Source organism: Amphichorda felina, assembly GCF_050947745.1.
Source record: "Amphichorda felina strain 45539 chromosome Unknown scaffold_3, whole genome shotgun sequence".
NCBI classification, from domain to species: domain Eukaryota; kingdom Fungi; phylum Ascomycota; class Sordariomycetes; order Hypocreales; family Bionectriaceae; genus Amphichorda; species Amphichorda felina.
Window position 1 is genome coordinate 1,047,244 of NW_028145047.1, and position 25,065 is coordinate 1,072,308.

The window sequence follows — 25,065 nt, forward strand, 5'->3', positions numbered from 1 at the left end:
TCAATTCGTCTTTAATTCCTAATCAGTCTATCGCGTGCGCGCCCCCCGGGTGGCCGCCCTTCCTCGAAGCGGACTCAGGCATTGATTCGACAGCCTTCTATTCTGCTCGGCCACCATGATCCCGCGGTCCCGCGCCTCCGGGCGCCTTGTCCTACAGAGCACCGCCGTGTGCTCCTCCAGAGCCTGGTCGCGGTCCGCTACGAGAGCCTGGACAACAAGCCCTGCTTATGGATGCCCCCATATCTGCAGCCGCCGCCTTCCCGTCGCTCGGACCTCGGCTCCGGGAGCTGCCTTTTCAACCGCCGCGAGGCTACACAAGGAAAAGGACAAGGGGAAGAACTTTTTCGACCCTGCTATCGACCCTGAAACCGAGCCCCTGTCCGAGGAGGAGGCAAAGCTGAACCGAGAAAATAAAAAGAAGGAGGTGGAAGAGAAGGCCGATACAAAGGGTTCGAGCGGCGACGCGCAAGCCTCTGCAAAGAATGAGAGCGGCGCGCAGTCGCAGGATCCCAAACCAGCAAGCGGTGCTGGTGGCGCGGCTGGTGGCTCCGGCTCCGGCTCAGGTGACGGCTCCGGTGACGGCGGCAAGAAGGGGAGGAGATCCGCCGAACGGGCCCTCTCCAAACCTGTCGTGCCTGATGTATACCCCCAGGTGCTGGCTATTCCGATAGCGCGGAGGCCATTGTTCCCTGGATTCTACAAGGCCATCACCATCAAGGACCCCGAGGTGGCCACCGCCATTACCGAGTCGATTAAGCGTGGTCAGCCGTATGTCGGGGCCTTCCTCTTCAAGGACGAGAACCAGGACGACGACGTGATTCGAAATGTCGATGATGTCTACGACGTCGGTGTCTTTGCACAGATCACCAGCGCCTTCCCCATCCACGGCCAGGAGGGTGCTTTGACTGCTATCCTGTATCCTCACCGGAGAATCAAGCTGTCGAGCCTCATCCCGCCCCAGATCCAAGAACCGAAGGAGACGAAAAAGACAGGCGACAAGGCCGAGCCTCCGACCCCCGAACCGGTACCGCAAAAGTCGGCGACTGAGGAGGCCCAGCCAGATAAGAAGGGCGACGTTGTCGCAAGCTTTGAGGAGGGCGCTGTGGAGAAGAAGCCGGACCAGCAGGCGGAGAAGTACGAGCCGACATCATTCCTTAAGAGATACCCCGTCAGCCTTGTCAACGTGGAGAACATGACCGAGGAGCCCTACGACCCCAAGAGTCCCATCATTCGCGCCGTCACAAATGAGATTGTCAACGTGTTCAAGGAGGTTGCCACCATGAACAACCTCTTCCGGGACCAGATTTCGACCTTTTCGATGAGCCAGTCGACCGGCAACGTGACCTCGGAACCCGCCAAGCTCGCCGACTTTGCTGCCGCTGTCTCCTCTGGAGAGCAGACGGAGCTGCAAGATGTCCTTGCCTGCATGAACATTGAGGAGAGGATCCAGAAGGCACTAGTTGTGCTTAAGCGGGAGCTCGCGAATGCCCAGCTGCAATCCAAGATCACCAAGGACGTGGAGCATAAGATCAGCAAGCGTCAGCGGGACTACTGGCTTATGGAGCAGATGAAGGGTATCCGCCGGGAACTGGGTATGGAGACGGATGGCAAGGAGAAGCTTATTGAGAAGTTCAAGGAGAAGGCCACCAAGCTCGCCATGCCCGAGCCAGTTCGCAAGGTCTTTGACGAGGAGCTGAATAAGCTGGGGCATCTCGAGACGGCTGCGTCGGAATTCAACGTCACGAGGAACTACTTGGACTGGCTCACGCAGATCCCCTGGGGCCTGCGGAGTCCGGAGAATTTTGGCATCCCCAACGCCCGGAAGGTCCTGGACGAGGATCACTATGGTCTGCAGGACGTCAAGGACCGGATCCTCGAGTTCATTGCGGTCGGGAAACTGAGAGGCACGGTGGAGGGCAAGATTCTTTGCTTCGTTGGACCCCCCGGCGTGGGCAAGACCAGTATCGGCAAGTCGATTGCCAGGGCACTGAACCGCCAGTACTACAGGTTCAGTGTCGGTGGTCTGACCGACGTTGCCGAGATCAAGGGCCATCGCAGGACGTACGTTGGTGCTCTGCCTGGCCGCGTCATCCAAGCTCTGAAGAAGTGCCAGACGGAGAACCCTCTCGTCCTGATCGACGAGGTGGACAAGATTGGCAAGGGCTACCAGGGTGATCCGGCATCTGCTCTGCTGGAACTTCTGGACCCCGAGCAGAACAGCTCGTTCTTGGACCACTACATGGATGTGCCGGTTGATCTGTCCAAGGTTCTCTTCGTCTGCACGGCTAACATGACGGACACAATTCCTCGACCACTCCTCGACCGTATGGAGCTGATCCAGCTCTCTGGATACGTGGCGGATGAGAAGAAGGCTATTGCGGAGAAGTACCTGGCACCTGCTGCCAAGGAGGCTGCCGGTCTGCAGAACGCCGATGTGACCCTCACCGAGGAGGCCGTCGAGGAGCTCATTAAGTCCTACTGCCGGGAATCCGGCGTGCGGAACCTGAAGAAACAGATCGAGAAGGTCTACCGGAAATCTGCTCTGAAGATTGTGCAGGAGCTCGGCGAAGACGCCTTGCCCGAGGAGGAAGCTCTGACCGAGGAAGGCAAGTCTGCTAAGGAGGAGTCCGAGAAGAAGTCGGAGGAGATTGAGGAGGCCAAGGAGCAGCCTTCAACAGGGGCTAAAGAGGCTGAGACAACAGAGAAGCCGCGGAAAGCCCTGGAGGTGCCCGACACGGTGCATGTGTCTATCGGCAAGGACAACCTCACAGACTACATCGGCCCCCCGGTCTTCACCTCTGATCGTCTCTACGAGGTCAGCCCCCCGGGTGTTGCCATGGGTCTCGCCTGGACGCAGCTTGGCGGTTCTGCCATGTACACCGAGTCGATTCTCCAGGCACCTCTGCGACCACGCAGCAGGCCCGGGCTGGAGATTACCGGCAACGTGAAGAACGTGATGAAGGAATCGACAACGATAGCCTACTCATTTGCCAAGTCTTTCGCGGTTCAGCACTTCCCTGACAACCACTTCTTTGACAAGGCCAAGATGCACATGCACATGCCCGACGGCGCCGTGTCCAAGGATGGCCCCTCGGCAGGCATCACCATGGCGACATCGCTGCTGTCTCTGGCGACTGACGAGCCCGTGAACCCAACGGTGGCCATGACGGGCGAGCTCACCCTGACTGGCAAGGTCCTCCGGATCGGCGGGCTCAGGGAGAAGACGGTGGCGGCCAGGAGGGCGGGGTGCACAACCATCATCTTCCCCAAGGACAACCTCTCCGACTGGTTGGAGCTGCCCCAGGTATGTGATATTTCCGTATCATGAAATGATGTGGCCTACCCAACCCCAACAGGACTAACTGACACTTTTCCAGAACATCAAAGAAGGCATCGAGGGCCACCCGGTAGAGTGGTACAAAGAAGTCTTTGACATTGTCTTCCCGAACCTGGACAAGGAAAAGGCCAACACGTGTAAGATTTGCGAGTGGAAGAAGCAGCACGGCAAGGAGGAGACCTCGCGGTCGGAGGAGGAGGAATAGACAGGCCGGACGCGAGGGAGGGAGAGAGAGGCAAGATGCAAGAAACGACTTGCACAGATGCATCCCGTACAAAGAAACTTTTTATTAGACCAACGGTGGGGCAGGCGGCATATCGTACATAGCATTTCCTGTTCGATTTTACTTTTCAGTGTAAAACGCCCCCCTCGTCGAGTGAAAAAGGGGGGGGGGAGGGGGGCGTTGAGTTGGGGCGTTTATATGGGGCATCCTCTGTCTGATGGGAAGGGGCGGGGAGGACGGATATGCATTGAATGAGATATAGGGAATAAATAACCACTCCTCTTTTACACATGTTGGCTACAGGTGAACTGAACCTGGCAGCTTGTTTGGTAATATGTGCTTTCTGCCAGTTCTGAGAGCGCCGTCCGTAGTGTGGAGTCCGATGCAAACGCTTCTGACGACCTAGGCACCTCACTACACTTTGTGGTCGCTGGTCCCCGACTCTTCCGAACGTTTTCGGAGGACCCTCCTATTGGTGATGATGCTATTCGTTGGTTAGAAGCTTCCCTCAAAATAGCCTTCCCTCCCCGGTTGAATTAGCTTGTAGACACTCCGACCTGGCCAGCTTGAACACCGTTCTAAAGCATGTCGACAAAGACCGTATCAGCCAAGTCAGACTAGGGAAGCTGCCGCTTCTACTGCATGTGATTGAAGGAGACGGCAGGGGTAAACACGAAAGAAGCAGGGCTCTGCTGCAGCACGGTGCAGATCCCAAGTGACGTTCAGCAATAACCGTGGAGAGAAGCGATCCCTCATCGTGACGGCCGCTGAGAGAGGAGAGTCTCGCATCGTCGAGCTCCTGCATGAATGGGGCGCCAATCTTTTTACCGATAATGACGGCTCTACAGTCGCCATAGCAGCCGTCGCCTGTGGAAATTTCCCAATTCTCAACATACTCGAACATGGAGATGCTCCTCAGGGTTACTGGACAAGGACCTTCTCGACGAAGTTCGGAAGAAGCTGTACGCTGTTGCACAGCGCTGCGCTATCCAGTGACGTACGCATGCTTCAATATTTACTGGATCGGGGCCTTGGGCTCAACGTGAGTGCGCCGTCTGAGCCTGGCTGGACTCCGCTTCACATAGCCGCCATGGGTGGCAACATTGGAGTGGTCAGGGTTCTGATGGAGCGTGGTGCCAATATAAATCGACGGGACAAGAATGGATTCCTTTCCCTTAGACCGCTCATTGAAGATGGCCAACCTTGAAGGACTGCATGAAGCGTTGTGGGGAGTAGCCGCGCTGGCAACTCATCGCTTAGAGTCGATGGAATGCCTCGAGCAGCTCCTCACCTATATCCTTGGCCTTGGAATTGACGCTTTTGAAAGGGACTATAGCCCTCTCCATGTCGCTGTACTAGATAAAAACATTTCTGCCCTGAAAACCATCATCTTCCACATCCGCAACCACGAGGAGGCCTACAGGTACGTAACTTTCCTGAACCTGTCCCCCGTGCTAGTGATTTCGCCGGCTTAGATTTTGCGTTACTAAAGGTGTGGATATGTTTTTAGAAAGATGATGGTATTTGACCTTTTGAGGCATCGTGCCGTATCACCGGAACTACTCCTTGCTCACATCATAAATAAGAAGGTGGGAGGGCTTTGCCACAACTCTACCAGCATCCCGTTTCCATGGAAAAGATTGCCACCTCAAGTGCCAGGGGCAACTGCCCATCACATTTCTTCGTTTCTGGGTAATTTTGGGGCAGCGGAGATCTTTGTTGCAGCTGGAGCCGACGTCAACGCCGTCGACCTAGAAGGGCGGAGTCCTCTAACCATGGCTGCGCGGCGAGGCTTCGTCAAAATCGCGAATCTTCTAATTGATGCAAGTGCTCATCTTAACCATCGAGATTGCGAAGGCTTCACACCGTTGATGCGTGCTGCCCAGCAAGGTATCCTGCCTATGGTGGAGCTCCTGTGTCGGAGAGGTGCCGACCTCTGCGTCGCCGACAACGATGGCATCACGGCGCTTGATCTGGCGGTGGAAGGTCCTGGAAATCCACGAGTCTTTATTTATTTGTTATATAGAGGTGCCCCACTTTCAAAGTCGGTATATGGTACTACTACTACAGAAAGAGCTCTGAGATACCCAGAGTTGAGGAGCTTCGTCGTTCACTCGGACATGATGCAGGCCAATGCCGAGACTCTCAAACAGCTACTGCCGCATGCCATATACCGTGGCTACGGTTCTTCACTCATTAAAGCATTCTACCGGGCGTTGCCAGTCCCCGTTGCCCGAAGACTCGCAAACACAACGCCCAGGCTCAGGTACTCTCCTCTCTGCCAGGCAGCAGCCAGCGATGAAGTTTCAAGTGCACATTTTCTTCTAGACCATGGCGCTGGGATCGAGATGGAAGGTTCGCCGGAAGGTAGTCCGCTGATGACTGCCTGCTTATTCGGGCGCCTCAACATGGTGAAGCTTCTCGTTCGAAAGGGAACAAGACTCGAGTATGCAAACGAGAAGGGGGACTATAGAAGTCCGTCGTCCGACGCTGCGGAGGAAAGACCGTGGGCTGGTGCTCGGACTTTCAAGTTTCAACTACCACGACACCTTTGACAGCGGTGGGATGAGTCGATGATAGAAGTCCTGCGTAGAAGACGGGCGTTTCGAGAGAGTATCAGGGGTCATGTGTTGACATTAAGGGAGCTGGGAGCATTATGCTAGTGGTGCGCAGCATTACCTTACTGTTTAATCTTTCGGTCATAACCGTGCCCCCTGTCATGGACAAGAACATCTACAAGTGTTAATATCGTCGCATGAAGAAGCAAAGTGCATCCCTTGAAAGTTTGTGGCCTCCAGACATTATGCTACGAGTAGGTATGCATAGTAGCTCGCAAACTGCTGTAGACGGATATATGCGTAACGGTGTCAGGGTTAAAAGAGCAGCCCATCTGCTGAATGACTCCCCGATAGGCTCCGTAGAGCCATATCGGCATAATGCCTAAATACTCAAGTAGCACCGCGGCCTGAAAAGTGAAGCGTCTCTTTATGGAGACTTATAAGGCGAGCTAGCAGACTGTGGGCGATCTGCAGCCATACCCAAGGACCCCAACAAACCCCACACCCTCGATGCACAGGGGGATGACGGAATATGGATAGCAACATGGACCAGGGCAGCAGGGCGACGACCGTTCAACTGGATATTGTTACTACTACCTGTACTGGAACACAAGTGTTCCCTAGCTGTGCATCACTCTCATGTGACGTGGTGAGCTGTGAGCGGCGATGCGGGCGCCGCATCCGCGCCATCCCTCCTCATCTCCCGGCGTGGGATGGTGATGCGCTAATCAGTATCAAGGGGATGCAATGGTCAATTATCAATTACGACCATGGAAGTGTGGTGGTGATCGCTGGTGATGCGCTGGTGATGTGCTGGTGATGTGCTGGTGATGTGCTGGCTCCAGTTGTGGGCCGCTGTGGCCCCGATGCAATCCCCCCTCCCCCCAGTGCCTCCACTCCCCCGTTTTCCCCTCACAGCAGCCCGACTCGAATACGGAGTATGCGTTGATGCCCTCGAAGGGGGCCCTGGACGGGCCGGGCTTTGGGCCTTGGGCTTTGGCCCCCGAGGGGCTGAGCCTACGTGCCGTCAGCGGTTGATCAAGGCGGAATTCGGCTCGTGAGGCAGGCTGGGTTGCACAACGTAGGGCTGGCGGCTACGGGTCGCAATTGAGTGGCGCGGTGGTCAGGTTCCGGCTTGAATCTGGGAGAGCTCTGTGAGGTGTAACATGGAAGTCGTCGATATTCGATGGCGGGGGGTGAGACAACGCATCAGCCGCGAGAGATCGGGGGGCACTGAATGGAGGAACAGCTGTCACCCGTCGTGTGGGGTGCGCTGCCATTGAAGAGGATTCGCAAATGGGGATGGCGAGATATAGTAGCACTACGTGGGCATGGCCGCTTTAAACCCTTGCATATCCGCCGTCGCCGTCACCACGTTTCACCAGGGGCACATGCTACCAGTATATGTCTTTCGGGGAGGGACAGTGGTTCTGATAAATTCCCGAGACAGATCCAGAGCCAATACATTGACCTATGGGGGTTTGAGACCCGTTGGGACTTGGACGGGCCTGGAGCTCCCCGTTGTCGACACATTTGTCTGCAACTCGGCCGACTGCCAATTGGCGAGGACAAAATGATACTGGTCCGTTCGAGGCGGCTGCCGGACAATGCCCATGCTGCTCTGCATCTACCGAGATTCAATGGGCCGCTGCGAAACACGAATTGCTCTACCCATTCTACATGACAGATATAAATTAGGTAGTACGAGCAGTAGTACTTGGGCAGGGAGGCGCCGTCTGGCACGGTCCGTGTCGGAGCCCAGACCCACGACCCACCAGCCCGGGCCACTAACACGGGAGTGGCGGCGATGGACCACTGAAGGCCGCCGTTTATGCCCAAGTTCGCCGACTATGGTACAGACACGAGGTCCTGTACGTCTTACAGTGCACATCTACTATTGCATGCATCAGTACCTATTTGGAGCAGTCCGTGGGTTGTTGTTGTATAGGCACACTGCCAACTGGTCCAAGTACTATCAGTTCTCAGCAAGGGCGGCGCTGACGCTAATCCTAATTCGGTTGCCTGTCGCCCACAGCGTACTACGCATCGGTTTGTTCGTGCAAGCTTCAAGAATTGGAAGGAACCCCACATTGGCCAGCTGTCAGCCGCCCTGCGATTTGTTTGGCGATCCTGACCATCCTGTGGACCGACCTCTCACCGCCGTGCAGGTCTTGCAGGCCCAAGAGAATGTCTAGCCTTTCCGGTCACGATAATGCGGGATATCGTGTGTACCTGGGGGCGGGCCTGTACAGTAGGCCATCTAGGCGCCCCCAGCCCCCTCACCTCACCGGCCGGAGAGAGAGACCTGAGGCAGCCTCAAGCAGCCAAGTGGGTGAGGGCATCCATGGCACCGTGAGTCTGTGATCCGTGAACCAGCCACCTCCAAGGTGCTCCTTCCTGGTATCTACCTGCTTCCTCCCGGCTGTCATATTCTCCTCTCCTCAGTCCACCACTGCCCACCAGGAATCTCACGCCATTTGCATCTGCCTCTGCTTCACCGAGGGCCAATTGCCGTTGCAGCCAATGCGCCAGGTGATTCGAGCTTCAACGGCCCAGCTGCTGCACCTGCTTCTGACTGCGCCTTAAACGCTGGTCTCCTCAGACGGCCAGGCCTCAGCTCTTAGCCTCGCTACCCAGGCATTCTTCTTCGTCCTCACGCCAGTCACGATTGATGATCTTCACATTCCCCCGTCTTCACGCTCTGTTTTTCAATTTGTTCGTGCACTCTCTTGGTGGAAACGAGCCTCTCAGCCTCTTGTTTCCTGTCGTCTAGCGGTTCATCGGTTGAACGGTACGGAAACTTAAGCCGGACGTGTGCATATTATCTCACGTCGTACGGCAGCCTGTCTAACCCACCACAGACGAACCTGTCAGTCTATATACTTGCCCTACGGTGCCTCTCCAAAATTGACATTGCGACAGAGATCCCCCCCCTTTTCTTCCTGGACTGCTTCTCGAAACCCGCCTCCCTGAAAATCATTGCGTTGCCGCCGTCGTGGAGATAGCTTGACCGCCTCTCTCACCTGCAGACTCGTCACCGACTCACCCCAGCAGCATGGCTCAGCTAGATGGCCCACAGTCCGAGCCACCACCCACGTCCCGCAATTCCATCGACGGCCCTCAGGACATGGATGCATCGTCGGTATCGAATCAGCAGAACGAGGGTACGGGTCCGGCTGAGCCGCCATCGCAGGACGTCACTGATGACCCCGACCCCGACCACGATCAACGTCATGGCCAGCCCCAAGAACCCGTGGAGCCTGGTGTCGTGCGCCGCATCTCGAGGAGTGTCGTACCAGGCCTCCCGCGGGCTCAGACTTTTAAACGTCAGTTGTCGGAGCAAAGGTGCCATCTTGCCCCTGTCGAACCCGATCCCGAGGAGCGGAGAGCCGTATCTATGGACCGGCGTTTGCGAGCTTCTCGAATAGACACAAGAAACCAGCCCGCTCAGGAGCCCCAGATCAAAGACCAGAGGCTTCCTGATTTTTCCCAAAAAGAGTCGCTTTCACATATCGGCTCGGCCTTTCCCCAAGTACCGTATTCATTTGAGGAGGACCCCCTGACAGAGCGGCTATATCCAGCTTTTGATGATAAGCTCGAGGATGTCGACAACGATGCCGCCTCTCAAGATGATCTCTCGGATGATCGTTCCGTCGCCAGTTCTCGTTACGACCTCCGCGACAGGATCCTTCAAGAGCTTGAAACGACGTGGATCCTCAATCTCAGCATGCGCTACAAGGACCACTCAAATCGCGAAAAGTTCTTCGTCACATACCGTGAGAGCGATCGCAACTGGCGTCGGGTCACTGTGACCTTGGATTACCGTAGTGCCCCCGAAAACTCCCTGGAGATGGAATTGTTATACACCGGGTCACAGCGGGAAAAGAGCCAGAAGATTTACGAGGCCATCCGCGAGAGCCTGCCGGAGATTCAATTCTATGAGACCGTTACGAACCTGAAACTGGAGACGTTGGAGGACCGGTTACACGTCCATGTTGTTGAAGATGGAAACGTGAGGAATACCTATTTCGCTTCTATGGTTGTGGGCTAACTTTGCTGACTGGATCCTAGGAAATCATCCGTTATCCTCCCGTTAGTCAACTAGCGCACCTGGGCTGCCGCCGCATCAAGGAGCGGGATCTCATTTTCGACCATCACATGTCCGGCTTCGTGTACAAAGTGAGTGTGGGCAAGGAGCTTCTCATCAAGAAGGAAATACCCGGACCTGACACCATCGATGAATTCCTCTACGAGATCAATGCCCTTAACAGCTTGAGATACTCCAACAACGTCATCAACTTTTACGGCCTCGTCGTTGACGATTATGACAAGCATGTCAAGGGCCTCCTTATTAGCTACGCTGACGGTGGAGCACTGGTTGATGTCATCTATGACAACCGTAAAGACAAAACCTTCGGCTTGGATTGGCCACTCAAGGAGCGATGGGCTCGGCAAATTGTTCACGGCTTGGCGGACGTCCACGAGTGCGGGTTTGTCCAGGGCGACTTTACTCTCTCCAACATTGTTATTGATGAGAATGACCATGCCAAGATTATCGACATTAATAGGAGAGGCTGCCCAGTAGGATGGGAGCCGCCGGAAGCTACACCTCTTATCGAATCACACCACCGTATCTCCATGTACATCGGTGTAAAGTCCGATCTCTACCAGCTCGGCATGGTATTGTGGGCATTGGCAATGGAGGAGGATGAGCCCGAGAGGGAGGGACGCCCGTTGACCTTTGGGTCAGAATCACGAATACCAGAGTGGTATCAGCAAATCACGAGGATATGTCTAGACCCCGACCCACGAAAACGTCTTCACGCTTCCATGCTTCTCCATCTGTTCCCGGAGGAGAATCGTCCATCCGCACCGCAAATTTCCATTAACGATGAAAGCCCCGCCGCCGACTTTGCTGTTGAAGAACCCAACCAAGACAGCGGCTCCAAAGCCGCCGCCTACGACCTCCCCTCCAAGTGGTGGACAAGTGGGCGGGCGTATACACCTACAGGGCCTCCGGCGTACCAGTCATGGGATTACGCGCCACGGGGTCGCTCACCCCCGAGTCCCCTGCCGAGCAACTTTGACGATAGTCGTGAGTCGCCGCAATGGCTCCACAGCCGATCCGGATGGGCTGCCAATAGGAATATTCGACCGACGTACAGTGACGTGGGCGATGATGAGCCGGTCGACGAGATTCCCCAGCAGCTCATCCCGGACGCTCCCGATGAGATTAAGCCATTGCCGTCGAACCAGGATATCGATCAAAATCAGCCTGGGCCACAGCTCCAGGAGCCATTGGAGTTGCCTGGATCTTCCCATAAAATTGCTGAAGAAATGGTTGTACAAGATCCAACCGAACCTTTGGCGGCAAAGCAAAACCCGGTGACGGCAGAGCAAGACCCGGTGGTGGCAGAGCACGACCCGGTGACAGTCGACAAGGGTGACAATGCTACTGCTCTGGAAGATGCACCTGCAGTGGAGCAACAGCCCCCAGTGGCTAACGGTGTTGTGAGAGAGATATCTCCGAACATCGTCGAGAAGACGGAAACTGTGCAGGATACACCAATGTATGATAACCCACTGGCGACTTCTGGGACTGGCCCTAACGTCCCTGCGAAGGAGAATCATGTCAAAGACGCCCAAGCCTTGCCGAATAACGAGAGTTTTGAAGAGGGTAGGACTTACCAGGCGGACAACATGGTGCCAACGGAAAGCGATGTCTCTCCTCCAGAAACAGAGACATCGGTCGACAACAACCCAGTACTTTCCGAAGGGAAAGACTTGACGGAAAAAACCACGCTGCCACCGTCTGAGACCAAAGATGACGACATCAACAGCATTCAAATGAAATCTGGAGGTGGGGACGTCCCTACAGAAGACGAGACTCCAGCCTTGGCCAATGCCTCGGAGGCTATTTCGAAGAGCGAACCAAGCGCATCGGGCTATCCAAATGACCTCTCAGTGCATCCCGGGAATGACAAAACCGAGGAAAACACGTATCCAGGCTCAATTCTACCCGAGGAGGGCTCTCTACCGCAAGAAGAAGTCAAAGAAGAACTGGACCTGCTGCTGGATAAGGGTTCCGCGGAAGCCCATCAAGAACAGGGTGCTATGGGGGCAGAAGACAGCATGGCTTCAGATGACGCCCAAAAAAAGTCACCGGACGCTGTTCAGATGGATTTGAGTCCAACCCCCAATACCCACGATGGCTCCTCAGATGCCCCAGTACCAGACGCTGTCCCCATTTCTGCTTCGCAAGGCGATGCAACAACACTCGCCCATGACCTGTCCAGGGGGCGAGATGGTTCGGGCATAGAGAGGACCATCTCTTCTGAGGTGTCGGTCAACACTGTACCCGATATCCAACAGACTGCAGGCTACCTGACACATTCGATGGCGCCTACGGACGCAGCGTCAACACAGAGTGAGGCGAGATCCCAAGCAATTCAAGACACCACACACTACGATGCCACACCAAGGATATCCCCGTGTGGGAAACCGGACACCATGCAAAGTCCGGACGCCCTCTTCGGCATAGGAGGAGGCCACCTGGCGATTGACGAGAGGTTCTGCCATCCGGGGGATATTTTCAACGAGGATTTACATGTCGGGCGGCAGGAAGTCATGCCGACGCTAATTATGACGACAGATGCAACGTGATGAGCGAATGATTTTCCTTTGTATATTTGGCTGAACATTTACGATGACTACAAGCGGGGCAACTGATTTGATGTACTGGTATTGGAAGAACACAAGATAGAGGAGGAACTAACGAGACGATGTTATGATGCATATATGGTTGGTGAAGACAGAGGAAATGACTAGAACAAAGTACGGATAGCATCTTAGGCAATTGGGCATTGCAGCCAGCTATCCACCGTGGATGGATCAGGACAGCGTCGTCAGTTTCGCATTGATACAGCATAGAATTAAAGTAAAAAAAAGCCCCAGATTTGATTCACAAACATGTTAAATCAGCCAAACCAAATGACTCTACAAATAGCTTGATAACAGCCAGCTACAGCCAGCTCCTCATAATGCCAATACCGTCATGTTTCTTTACTTCGTCTCACTGCCAGTCGCCTTGGTGGTTACCCACTCACTGATTTGTGGCTAGTTTGGGTGGCTGGTGACGACGCCCGCCACTGAGCTTCGACTTTTATTCCCGAAGCCATCCTGTTTGACCAAGAATGTGAGGACAGCGTCACGTGCTTTTCCAGATCCGGCAGAGCACAGATGGGGCGAGCCCCGCTTGCCGCCCCTACCCCTGTCCGTTTCTGTTGGGGGTTTTCGGAGGGTCGCAGGTCGCAAGGTCTACACGCTTCGGTGCCACAGCGAAACCCCCTTTGGATGGCAACACCATGACACAATCAACCCATGGGAGATGCAGGGTCGTTCGGGCGACTCATGCGGGTGCGATCCAGGTAATCGTTGATTACTGGGAGGCTGTGGAGGTCATGTGAGGCCGAGGCTCACAATTCATATCGGTCGATTTGAAGATGGAACGATTTGCCTCTGATGACGTTGGGGATTTTTTTTTTCATGTTGTTGGGCTGCTGGCATGACGGTGAGTAATACTGAGAGATGCAGGCTAATAAACAAAACTGCTCTTTCGACGTCGATTCGAAGATCACGAGGCAAGCTGATAACCGAGGCGGTGAAGGAAGCTTTCCATGATAAGGAGATGATGGTGTTGCTTGTGAAGGTGAAGCTCGAGGGTTCGTATTCGTAGAAAATGATCCTCCTTCTCGGCGATCTGGTGCTGTGTAGAACTCAACAAGAGCGAGTAGCGCTGCCGCCACATCGCGCGGGTACAGGAAAGCGTGAGGAGCGGTGCCACATTGGCGGGGGGCCAACCGGCCGGACGGAGGGGGGCAGACGTCAACTTGTCGAGCCCGCGGGCCCGCGACACTCCGGAAGGGGCGACTTGAGCGACCCAAGGGCGACGCTGAGTCGGCAACCGGGCGGGGCGGTCCCAGCCTTACCTTGCCTGACAAGGGGCTGTGGCCAATCATGTACCAGTGGGGCATAAAGTTGTTGGGGAGAATGGTTGAGGGTCGCGATCGCAACTTCGACGCAAGGCACATTGTCGACGCAGCCCTTTTAACGTTGCGAATTTTTAGCACCATCCTCGGCAAAATCACAGGGACACACTGTGAGGCCATGTTAATCAGACGATGTTGCCATGCTTGACACTTGAAAGGCAGAAGTGGCATGACATGTGTGTGGTTTTTTCCTATGGGAGCCGTCCGTTGTACGTTGTACATTGTACCGACGCCACTTGACCGGCTCCCGGATTTCCGCATTTGACCTCAAACTCTCAACAACACTCCTACCGAGACACACAAGTGATCGCTGACACGCAAGCTCGGTCAAGCTGGCCCAGTCCCGGGTATCCGTAACCTCCATTTGCCCCGTAAGCCATTCCTGGTCTTCGCACAGTACAGCCGCTTCCCCACAACTTTTTGCTCCTGGGCGACGAAAAAGGGACCTGGGCGAATCCAATCACTGGAATTGATATTCATTGCCAACACTGTAATCCCTCGGCCCTGACTTGCCTGGCACAGCCTGGTCGCCCCAGTTCCGGGCAGTTTTCTTCTGGCGCTCCTCCACAACGTGGCGGAAGCGCGCCCAGTACAGTGCACAAAGGGCCCATTCTATCAATATCCCAAGATCTTTCTGGAGTACTCCGTACCGCCACCCCAACCAACAACCCTTACTGCACAACGTCGGCCCATGTACTACTAGTTTACTTTACTTATATTTTTCACCTCCCCATATCTCCAACGCCTCCTTCCCTTCTGCCTTCCTTTCCCTCCTATTCCTACCACTTCCTCCCGTAACCCCCAACCTCCTCTCTCACCTTGGGATTGTTGCTTGACGCCTCAACAGCCTGCCCAGGTGACAAGACATTGTCAACATGTCGACCTCCGTGTCTGCAGCCGACCAGGCTCAGGCCTTCCCTGATGGGACCACCGACTACAAGCCTCTGCGCGGTTCCGGTGGCACCTATGAGAAGAAGGTCCATATCGCCGACACGCCCATGACTTGGTCCAACATGCACAAGCACATCAACTGGCTCAACACGACCTTCATCATCATCGTCCCCGCCATCGGCTTCATCTCCACCTACTGGGTGCCCCTCCGCCTCTATACCGCCATCTTCGCCGTTATCTACTACTTCAACACCGGTCTGGGTATCACAGCTGGTAAGTTCACTTGAGAGTGAGAATTGTTGGATATTGAAAAAAAATGTACTGACATAAAAACCCAGGTTACCATCGTCTTTGGGCTCACAGCTCGTACAAGGCCACCCTTCCCCTCAAGATCTACCTCGCTGCCGTGGGTGCCGGCGCCGTTGAGGGTTCCATCCGCTGGTGGTCGAGGGATCATCGTGCGCACCACCGTTACACCGACACTCAGAAGGACCCCTACTCCGTCCGCAAGGGTCTCCTCTACTCCCACATCGGCTGGATGGTCTTCAAGCAGAACCCCAAGCGCACCGGCCGCACCGACATCACCGATCTCAACGAGGACCCCGTCGTCGTCTGGCAGCACCGCAACTTCCTCAAGACGGTCCTCACCATGGGCCTGATCTTCCCTACCCTCGTCTGCGGCCTCGGCTGGGGCGACTGGTTCGGCGGCTTTGTGTACGGCGGCATCCTCCGCATCTGGTTCGTCCAGCAGGCCACCTTCTGCGTCAACTCGCTCGCCCACTGGCTCGGAGAGCAGCCCTTCGACGACCGCAACTCTCCCCGCGATCACGTCATCACCGCCATCATCACCCTCGGCGAGGGCTACCACAACTTCCACCACGAGTTCCCCTCCGACTACCGCAACGCCATTGAGTGGTGGCAGTACGACCCCACCAAGTGGTGCATCACCATGTGGAAGTACCTCGGCCTCGCCTACGACCTCAAGCAGTTCCGCTCCAACGAGATCGAGAAGGGCCGTGTCCAGCAGCTCCAGAAGAAGCTCGACCAGAAGCGCTCCCAGCTCGACTGGGGTACCCCTCTGGACCAGCTCCCCGTCATCGGCTGGGACGACTTTGTCGAGGATTCCAAGAACGGCAAGGCTCTCGTCGTCATCGCGGGCGTCATCCATGACGTCGGCGACTTCATCAAGGACCACCCCGGTGGCAAGGCCCTCATCTCCTCCGCCGTCGGCAAGGACGCCACGGCCATCTTCAACGGCGGCGTCTACAACCACTCCAACGCCGCCCACAACCTCCTCTCCACCATGCGCGTCGGCGTCCTCCGCGGCGGCTGCGAGGTCGAGGTCTGGAAGCGCGCCCAGTTCGAGAACAAGGATGTCACCTACGTCAACGACTCGGCCGGCCAGCGCATCATCCGCGCCGGCAGCCAGGTCACCAAGGTCACCACGCCTGTCGCCAGCGCTGACGCTGCCTAAATCACGACTGATATCACGAAAGGGAATGAAGACGAAGAGGGAAGAGAAGACAACAAAAAAAAAAAAGAGAATCTCGAAGTGGTAATGCACAACGGCGTGGGGGGGTCGGCTGCGGGCCCGCGTATCTGCTACTGCTTGTCTCACCAAGGTAGTAGCAGCAGTAGCAGGCCGTGGCGGGCAGTGAGCCGACTGGTTGAACAGAGGCCGCCCACGTCAAAACCTCACATCTCATATGAAGTTTTCACATCATGACTGGCGTTTTTGGGGAAGGCAAATATTTGTTTCTGGATGTCCGAGTTTGGCCTCGGCACATTCACATGATTGTCTGATATGAAAGGATGGCGAGTTTAGACCATGTCTTTTAGAGCAGGCCGGACTGGTATCTGACTCTCAATATTACATAGCCTACAGAACTATTATATTTCTGCTGTGTCAACTATTATGAATGTCCCCCTATGTAGAGTGATTGTGGAACCCTTCCGACGACAAATACTATCAAGTGCTCATCATCATAGTCTTAATTGTAGCGTCCACGTAGCATGTACTAGTTACTTAACGAGTGTCCACGCTCCCCTCGTTGGCAATTCTGTGACTAGTCTACTTATAAACCACCGCTTGTGGCCTACAACGGAATTTCTCATGCCAATCCCGTTTCCTTGATAGTGGTGTAGTAATAATAATATCCACTCTCGGTTGTTCTCATTCCGACAACCCCCATGTTCGGGTATGGCCACCCCTAGAAGCATCCAACTACGCTCCCGCGGCGCTAGTGCTTCTTTGCAGGGATGAGGCAAAGTCGTTGTGTCATCGACCCTTCGCGGTAGACATAATGGTTCACGGCAAGATGATCCAGAGTCTGTCTGCCGGCGTTTTATCGTCCAAAGACCGATATGGTGCGATGAAGAAGTCGGCCCAGCTGGGTCGAACGAAGTCCGTGTCTTACGCAGCGACGGTAACCCCCCGAGCGGAGGAGAGCCAAGGGCCACCTCTGTATAGTTAGTTTTCTCTTCTAGAAACCGGAAAATTAATTCGGTTTCTATGCAGCAAACTCGCCACTCACGGCGCAGCCATCCTCGTCTTCATCATGGCCAGCTCCGAGCTCTTGGCCCACGACCCATCGGGCGTCTGCCGGAAGCACAACAGCTTGCCGTCGTCCCCCGTGGTACCCAGTATCTGCCCGTCATCGTCGAAGCCCACGCGCCAGATGGGCGTGCGGTGGCTGTCCAACTTGGAAATCTCGCGGTACTCGTGCTTCACCTGGCCCGGCTGCCCCGCCCAGTGGCGTTCCGCGTTGGACCCAGACTTGGCCAGGCTGGCGCTCAGCGTCGAGGGGTGGTGCGCGTGCTTCCCAGCTCCGCCTCCACCCCCGTCCTTGGTCGACGAGGAAGACTCCCTCGCGCCCGCTCCTGGCGTGGCGGAGGGTGTGGCGGCAGACCTCTGCAGCGATGCTGCGGACCAGGACTTGCCGTCGGCCTCGGAGTACGGGGTCTCAACGCGGAACACTCGGGCGTAGCCGTCCTGGCAGGCGGTAGCGATGATGTCGTACCCTCGGATATTGCCAGGCGCCCAAGCGACATCACGGACCAGGCCCTTGTGGCCGGCGATCTCGACGGCGAGATAGAACTCCTTCTGGGTGGACTGGACGCCGTAGGAGGTGGCGACAACGTCGCGGGAGCGGTAGACCTTGACCGTGTCCATGGCGGCCACGACCAACCCCAGGGCGTCGGAGGGCACGCCCGCGCGCAGGGCCGTGTAGCAGGGCTCCGGGTTGGGGTCGAAGCGCACGCGGAAGGACACCTCCTCGCCGCGGGCGGGGCGCGGGCACACGGGGAAGTCGTCGACGGGCGAGTACTCGGACAGGTTCTCGGGCTGGTCGTTCTCCAGGACGAAGAGGCGGCCGTCGGCGGCCAGCAGGGCCAGATAGGTGTGGCGGGCGGCGCCGTCGTCGACGTGGCGCATGCTGAAGGAGCGGTAGGGGGCGCGGCCGGACGAGCGCGTGCCAAAGGCCGGGCGTGAGGCTGAGGCGGCGCGCGATCCGCCCCCGCTGAAGCGTCGGCCGGGGGCAGCGGAAGGGTCCTCTGCCCAGAGACGGAACCAGCCCTCAATGCCCAGCGAGGCGAGGAGGTTGGGGTAGACGGTGGCGGGGAGCCATTGCAGCTGCGGGGAGTGAGGGGTGAGCTTCAGGTAATCCAAGTGACCTTGATGGAAAATGAAAGACGACATACCTCAAGGACCTCGCCGCCGTGGGCGCTCCAGGTGTCGCAGAGGCGCCAGGTGCCGTCGCGGTGGCGGTTGAAGACGCGGATCCTCCCGTCGACGGAGCCTGTCGCGCAGCGGTCGCCGTAGGTGTTGAAGGCGACGGCCTGTACAAGGTCCTTGTGGCCGTGCTGGAGGTTGAGGTCGAAGGAGGGCTTCTCGTCGCTAGGCGACGGGGGGACGGAGGTGGCCATGGCTAGGTAGATGGTGTGACGGTGATGGAGGAGGGAGGGAGCTTGCGATGGGACGATTGGTGTTTTGCGCCTGGGCGTCAAGTAAACCTCAGGTACCCTAGACCTGGCAAAGAGCCCACATCAGTCAATTGAGCACAGAGAAGGCCATATAGTTACCATAGGCTACAATGGCTGTGTGCGGAGCTCTTTAGGATAAAACTTGTCTGGTGGAAAGAGGATTCACAGTTTCATCATAACCTTCATCTTGCAATGTTCGCCCTGCGATATGGGCACGTCGACCTTGCTGGACCAGCCTGCTAGTAATACCAGTAACATTCGGAGGTGGGGAGAGATCCAGGCCCGTAGTGGCGGAGGTGCTGCCGCCATCGGCCCCACCCACCCAGGCACCAATTGAACATTTCCAGGTTGTTGAACCTTGAGCTCTGCGAGTACAAGTTCTAACCATCGCCGAACTCCCACTGGCAGCTTTTCTAACACCTTTCAACCACCTTCCAACACCACCTCCTCCGCCTTCACCATGGCGCGTTTCGGCAATCCCCTGGCGACTCCCTCGCAGCTCCTCAACCGTTCCTCTCTCTGGGCCCTGCCACAGGACCTCCAAGAGGTCGTCTTCATCGCCACCCAAAGTCTCACCCAAGCTGCTGGTCTCCAGCTGGAGCTACCACAGTCCGTCACCTCCCAAGCCAACGTCATCCTGGCACGGTACTGGCTGATCGACTCTCCCATGGCCCACGAGTTTAGCGTACGGCTGCCTACTTCACCCTAGATGTATGACTTGGCTGATAATCGACAGGACGTGTCTGCCGCCGCCATCTACCTCGTCTCTAAGATGGGTTCACACCCACGCTCCCCCCGCGACGTGTCCAATGTCTACACACACCTCCTCTCCCCACAGTCCATCCTCTTACGCCCCTGCGACAGGCTCCCTGAGCCTCCCGCGGAAGAAGATCCCCGCATCTACTACCAGACCGAGTCCGACTACTTCACCTTCCACAACCGCCTCCTCACCCTCGAGGCCCGCATCCTCTACGCCCTCTCCTTCGACACGCACGTCTCGCTGCCGCACCCCCTCACCATAACCTACCTGCAGACGCTCGAATTCCTGGACATGTCCGACCAGCACGCCGTGTCCCAGCGCGCCGTGCAGCACCTCAACACGGCGCTGCTGTCCCCCCAGATGCTGTACCTGACGCACCAGCCGAACGAGCTGGCCACGGCCGCCGTGTACTGTGCCGCGCGCGACCTTGGCGCCAAGATGCCCGAGCGCCCCTGGTGGGAGGTGTTTGACGTCGACCGCGAGGAGCTAGGCTTCCTAATGGTGGGCATTCGCAGCGTCGACAGGATCGTGGCGGCGAGGAGGGAGGACATGCCCTGGCTTGCCACAGGCATGGTGACTAGGGATAGGATCGAGAATGAGTTGAAGAAGAGGAGCTTGCAAGCCGGCAACCGGACGAGGCAGGGGAATGAGGAAGACGAGGTGATGAGAATGATGGACACCAACTACTCCTCCAGGGGCTAGCTGCTGGGGCCACTACATGGGGGAAGTACATACGTGTTGCTGGTTGAATCAGCGCGACGTTCCAACAGGTCGGGGCGCCACACCCAAACCCGAGGCGACACTGGACCCTTTTACCACCATGGCCATTCACACGCCCCGTGTACATGCGAAGCGCCGCTAAAAGCCTGAAAGACCGGCCAACTCAGAAGTCGGGATGGAAATGTTGGAGCACGGCCCGACATATATATCACGTCTCTAGTTGAGTATGCGCGCGATCGATGATGTGTAGGACGCAGTCGGGATGCAATCCTTCTGCAACAGTCCAGCGTACACAGTGCCTGCATGTTCCGAGAGTAAAAATGTCCGCCTTCACTATTCCGGATCGCATATAGTGCGAGGAAACACTTTGCTCCGGATAGACATGCCGGAGCCATACACAGCACCCGGGATATATTTGCTGCCATTAGCAGTGCTACTACTGGCTGTATCATCCTATTTATCACAACATCATGAACGCAATGAAAGCTGGCACGACGACGCCGAGGGTCGTTAACGCGGTCCTGGCACCTGCATCCTCGTCGCCATCATCCCCCGCCTTCGCTGCTTTCTCGGCCAGCTCCTGACACGCCGACCGGTTGCTGCTCCCGGTGACATTGGCCAGGACGCACGCGGCCGTCACGCTGTCCATCTTTGCCCGGCACGGGTCCGGCTCTTCCTCGTTCCTGCCTATGTACAAGCATCCCTCCTTCTTATCTCCGCTCGTGGCCGTCACACTCGCCTGGTGCACAGGGCACCCGGCCGTCCAGTCCATCTTGCTCTCCCCGCTCCCATCGTCCACGATGGTGAAGTAGACCTTGCCAGCACCTAGGTCCTGGATGCTAGAGTAGACGTCGCTGTGCAGGTTCATGCACGTCGTCATACTCAACACCCACGACAGCACGTGCTCGCCCGCCCGCAGCTCGGTGGAGTTGTCTGTCAGTTCCGCCACGTACAAGATGTTGTCGAGCGTGTCGTGCGGGACCTCGGAGTCGTTGGTCCACATGAAGCCCTCCGACCACGGGCCCGACTCTGCCGACTCCGGGTGGACCTCGCTGATCTCCCACCAGATTACGTAGCCCAACGCGTAGGCGGCCTCGGCGTTCTGGATGGCGAAGACGACGGGGAGCTGCGTCACGTTGCTGTTCGGCCGGTTGGGCAGCTGCGTCACCCTGTTGTACGTCCTGTTGAGCGGGTAGACAAGGTCGATCTCGACGGTCGCCGGGTACTCGAGGGCGGCCGCCCCGGCGACGAGGCCCATCAGACCACCGAGCCACGTTGTTGACCGCATTTCCTTTATTTTATTGAATGGTGTGAGTTTCCCGGATCAAGGGATGCGGACGAGCGGCGGAGGAGGATCTAGTAATTATAAAGAATAATAATAATACACTTCATGTATGTGAGTTGCGAATGTAGCGGTCCATCGCCTTAAATATATATCCCATGAGTGGAAATACTACTATGTACTAGGAGTATGTGGCTGTCCGGGGGGGTATGGCTCAGCCGTTCTTGGCAGCCCCCCAACTGCTCAGGTTAGCCCTGTTCACAATTGCAAACTGGAAAAATAGCCAGCACGGATGGTGTGAGGAACCCGGGGCTGATATGCATGAAAGCAGAGGCCTGTCGAGTCTGGACCGTGACACCTTGACTTCTTGACGATTGCAACGTCGGGGAAGCTCGCAGCCTCGGGGAAGCTCGCTTGTCTATCCGACCAACCCCTTCCTAGCTAAATGATCACCCTTTTCTCCCCAAAAGTCCGGATTAACTACAGCGTGCCTCGTGCACCTACACTAACATGCGCGTATATTCGCAGTCCTCACGGTATCGGCTCGTAATCAGAGGCATCGCCCGTAGTCAGAGGCACAGGTCTTGCGATTAATCCGTAGTAGGTTCTGTGTAGGCCCCACCTCTCTGACTGTGAGCGCTGCCTCTCATTATCATGCCATTTGCTGCGTGGATTGCCTATAATCAATAATAGAAGACCTATCTGTTGCTGGCTGCGGCTTGTTGTCGCTAGCTGTTAGTGCGATACTTGAGGGGCCGGTCCCGAGCTTCCCCGACGTTGTAATCATTAAGAAGCCAACCTCGGAAGGTATTATCACGGTCCAGACTTGACGATAGACAAGGCGGAAAGGTTAGTTTGGAAGTTTAGGCAAAAGTTGGCCATGTTCAGCCTGCCAAGCGGCCAAGCCCCCAATCTTGGCGTTTGCAAGTTGGGTTTTGGGGGGAGGGGGGAGGATTGGGGGGAACAGTATAGTAATCGTACCACATAGTATAGCCCGGTAGTCTTGAATATGCTTAATAGCCCTAGCTTATGAAATTGTATTGTAGAGTATGGGCGGTGACGTTGGGCTCCTCAAGTACATATCAGGCGCAAACAACATGAGCTCAGACACAAATATCACGCCCTGCCGACAGGGCACTCCTTAGTGATAGCCAATCGGTATACGGCTTCTCTTTGGCAATCGCGCGGCTGGTTGCTCCGTGGGCCCATGGATACTCTGTGACGTCTGGTTATACACCATTATGTAGGTAACTAGACCGCGTTGTTGGCGATGATGCGCCACCAAAGCGATAGGCAAAGCTGCGTGATCATATAGCCTGGATCATAAAACGTAGCAGGCGTGATAACTATAGTGTAACGAAGCTATATCCGTAAGAGGCTTGCCTCTGATGCCTCTGACTACGAGAGCTGCCTCTGACTGCGATAGTTGAGATAGTTGCCTTTATTTACGAGCGCCACCTTTATTTATGGGGGCCCTCCGGGGGCTCCTTGCCGGAGAGGCTACCCTCGCTCCACTCGTCCTTCCACCACGATAGCATCAATCCTTCCTATTTAGGCCTTACGAAGGAATCGTCTTTCTTATTTAAAAGCTCCCATATAAATTAACTCTAGCTAATCGCCGATCAGGTCGGAAAAAGTTGTTCTCATTTATATATTAGGCAAAGCTGGAAGCTATGCCTCGGCACTTTTCAAGTTACTATGTACCTCAGCATACCTTTTAAGAAGCAGCTTTGCCTAGGTAATTATGGCGATCTTTGCTGGTGGATTCACCGCTCCAAGCAATCCCACCAGGAACCCAGTTCAGCGCGGGGACTCCACGATCTCCCCCACGGATCGAATCGGAGCACAGAGGCTCCAATCCTACAACACCCGATGGGAGCCGCTATTACTACATATTTAGTCCATCTTGACTTGTTGGGGGAGTGGGATGTGAGGCAGTGGACCCATGCATTGTCTACATAGCAAATTGCAGGGCGAGCATGAGATGCGGTGTGTAAGCGATGAAGCGCCTTTAAGGACATCCCGCAGAACGAATCGTGGAGTTGGGGCATTTGTGGGGTGGGAAAATCGGGTCAACTTGCTGTTGGGAGCACCCAACCACTCACGATGGTACAACATTAAGGGACGCCCACTCGCTGTTCTCTCCCTTCCCGTCGGCGCCGTCGCTCGCCGTTTGGCGCCGCGCCTATAATATCTGGCCGCTAGGCAGAAACACGACAAGTTGCACAAGATGAAACGAAACGGATTGACCGAGGGATTTCTGGGATGGGACAATGTTGAGGCTCGAGCTGCAGGGCGGCGTTGACGTCATGGCCAGACGAGTTGTGAGGTTGAGAAGCTGCTCATCGAGGGTGTGAAGGAAGAAGCTGGGGGATATCAACGCTTCAACGGATCATCATGGCGACGGCGGCGGCGGCGGCGGCTTGGCGGAGGGCAGTCAAAGTGAAGCGAGCTAGAGGGCCTAGGCAAGGTCTTGTTCAGCCCCCCCGAGAGATGCCCGAGCAGCAAGTCTCATGAATCGGTGTCAAAGCAACCTTGGAAGTCTGGCAGCTTGTGCGGACACGTACTCCAGGCGCTGGTTTAGCTTCCGCCACTCTGATGATCCTTCCGTAGGCCCGCAGAGCCCCTGCAGAGTTTTGGCGTGGTGTCTAGAGTGTTAGACCGCAACATGTCTCGGGCGGCGCGTGGGATGAAGGCGGGAGAGAGAGAGGTGCTTCCGCTACGCCCGGATGATTGACTCGTGGACAACAATGGTGATGATGATGAAGATGATGGCACCCGTGCACTGTGCCGTGGCAGTGGCAAGGCTAGAAGTGAATGGATGTCCAGTGAGGACGGACGATTCTCTGTGCAACGTCAAAAGATGGAAAAGCGGACGATCCTTCATATGCCTGGCTGGCTGCCTTATTAGTTCCTAGCCAGCCATCGTGGGGTGGTGCAGCCCGCACTGTATGACTGAATAGGTGCAAGGGAAGGTTGGGGGTCCAACCTTCTGCAGCGCTTCTCGAAGCCCCTTGGTCCCCTGGCTGAGCCTTGGCGCACTGCTTTGGGTGAGCGGGATTCGGGAAGGAGCCCTTGGCTTGGCCTGTCTTGCCCTGGGGCTCGCTTGTCAGTCCCACTGCAGACGGGCAGGGCAGTTGGAGAGTCGCACCGTCTGCACCACAGTGCCACCCACACCGCATATGCGCGCACTTTTAATCTGCTAGGCGAAAAGTACGGGGTGACTTGCCGTACAGGCGAGGTTGACAGGGAGCCCTGGGCTCGG

General features: G+C 56.2%; 6 protein-coding genes across 6 annotated transcripts; 4 read left to right on the plus strand and 2 right to left on the minus strand.

Moving 5' to 3' along the window:
* Positions 1–115: 115 nt before the first annotated feature.
* PIM1 (Lon protease C-terminal proteolytic domain-containing protein) lies at positions 116–3,542 on the plus strand (the record flags this gene model as incomplete). The annotated part of the gene is made up of 2 exons (XM_083192471.1): positions 116–3,304; positions 3,378–3,542. The coding sequence occupies 2 exons, from the start codon at positions 116–118 to the stop codon at positions 3,540–3,542; spliced, it is 3,354 nt and encodes a 1,117-aa protein (XP_083051528.1).
* A 5,631-nt stretch (positions 3,543–9,173) lies between these two features.
* Positions 9,174–12,781, plus strand: ACO1O0_003012 (uncharacterized protein; the record flags this gene model as incomplete). The annotated part of the gene is made up of 2 exons (XM_083192472.1): positions 9,174–10,130; positions 10,190–12,781. The coding sequence occupies 2 exons, from the start codon at positions 9,174–9,176 to the stop codon at positions 12,779–12,781; spliced, it is 3,549 nt and encodes a 1,182-aa protein (XP_083051529.1).
* Positions 12,782–15,041: 2,260 nt separating this feature from the next.
* OLE1_1 (stearoyl-CoA 9-desaturase) lies at positions 15,042–16,531 on the plus strand (the record flags this gene model as incomplete). The annotated part of the gene is made up of 2 exons (XM_083192473.1): positions 15,042–15,330; positions 15,396–16,531. 2 exons carry the CDS (start codon positions 15,042–15,044, stop codon positions 16,529–16,531), a joined length of 1,425 nt encoding a protein of 474 aa, XP_083051530.1.
* Positions 16,532–17,587: 1,056 nt separating this feature from the next.
* Positions 17,588–18,981, minus strand: ACO1O0_003014 (WD40-repeat-containing domain protein; the record flags this gene model as incomplete). Its single annotated transcript, XM_083192474.1, has 2 exons — positions 17,588–18,688; positions 18,757–18,981. The coding sequence occupies 2 exons, from the start codon at positions 18,979–18,981 to the stop codon at positions 17,588–17,590; spliced, it is 1,326 nt and encodes a 441-aa protein (XP_083051531.1).
* A 517-nt stretch (positions 18,982–19,498) lies between these two features.
* On the plus strand, positions 19,499–20,500 carry ACO1O0_003015 (cyclin-like protein; the record flags this gene model as incomplete). The annotated part of the gene is made up of 2 exons (XM_083192475.1): positions 19,499–19,723; positions 19,775–20,500. The coding sequence occupies 2 exons, from the start codon at positions 19,499–19,501 to the stop codon at positions 20,498–20,500; spliced, it is 951 nt and encodes a 316-aa protein (XP_083051532.1).
* Positions 20,501–20,978: 478 nt separating this feature from the next.
* Positions 20,979–21,806, minus strand: ACO1O0_003016 (uncharacterized protein; the record flags this gene model as incomplete). The annotated part of the gene is made up of 1 exon (XM_083192476.1): positions 20,979–21,806. The coding sequence occupies one exon, from the start codon at positions 21,804–21,806 to the stop codon at positions 20,979–20,981; it is 828 nt and encodes a 275-aa protein (XP_083051533.1).
* Positions 21,807–25,065: the final 3,259 nt, after the last annotated feature.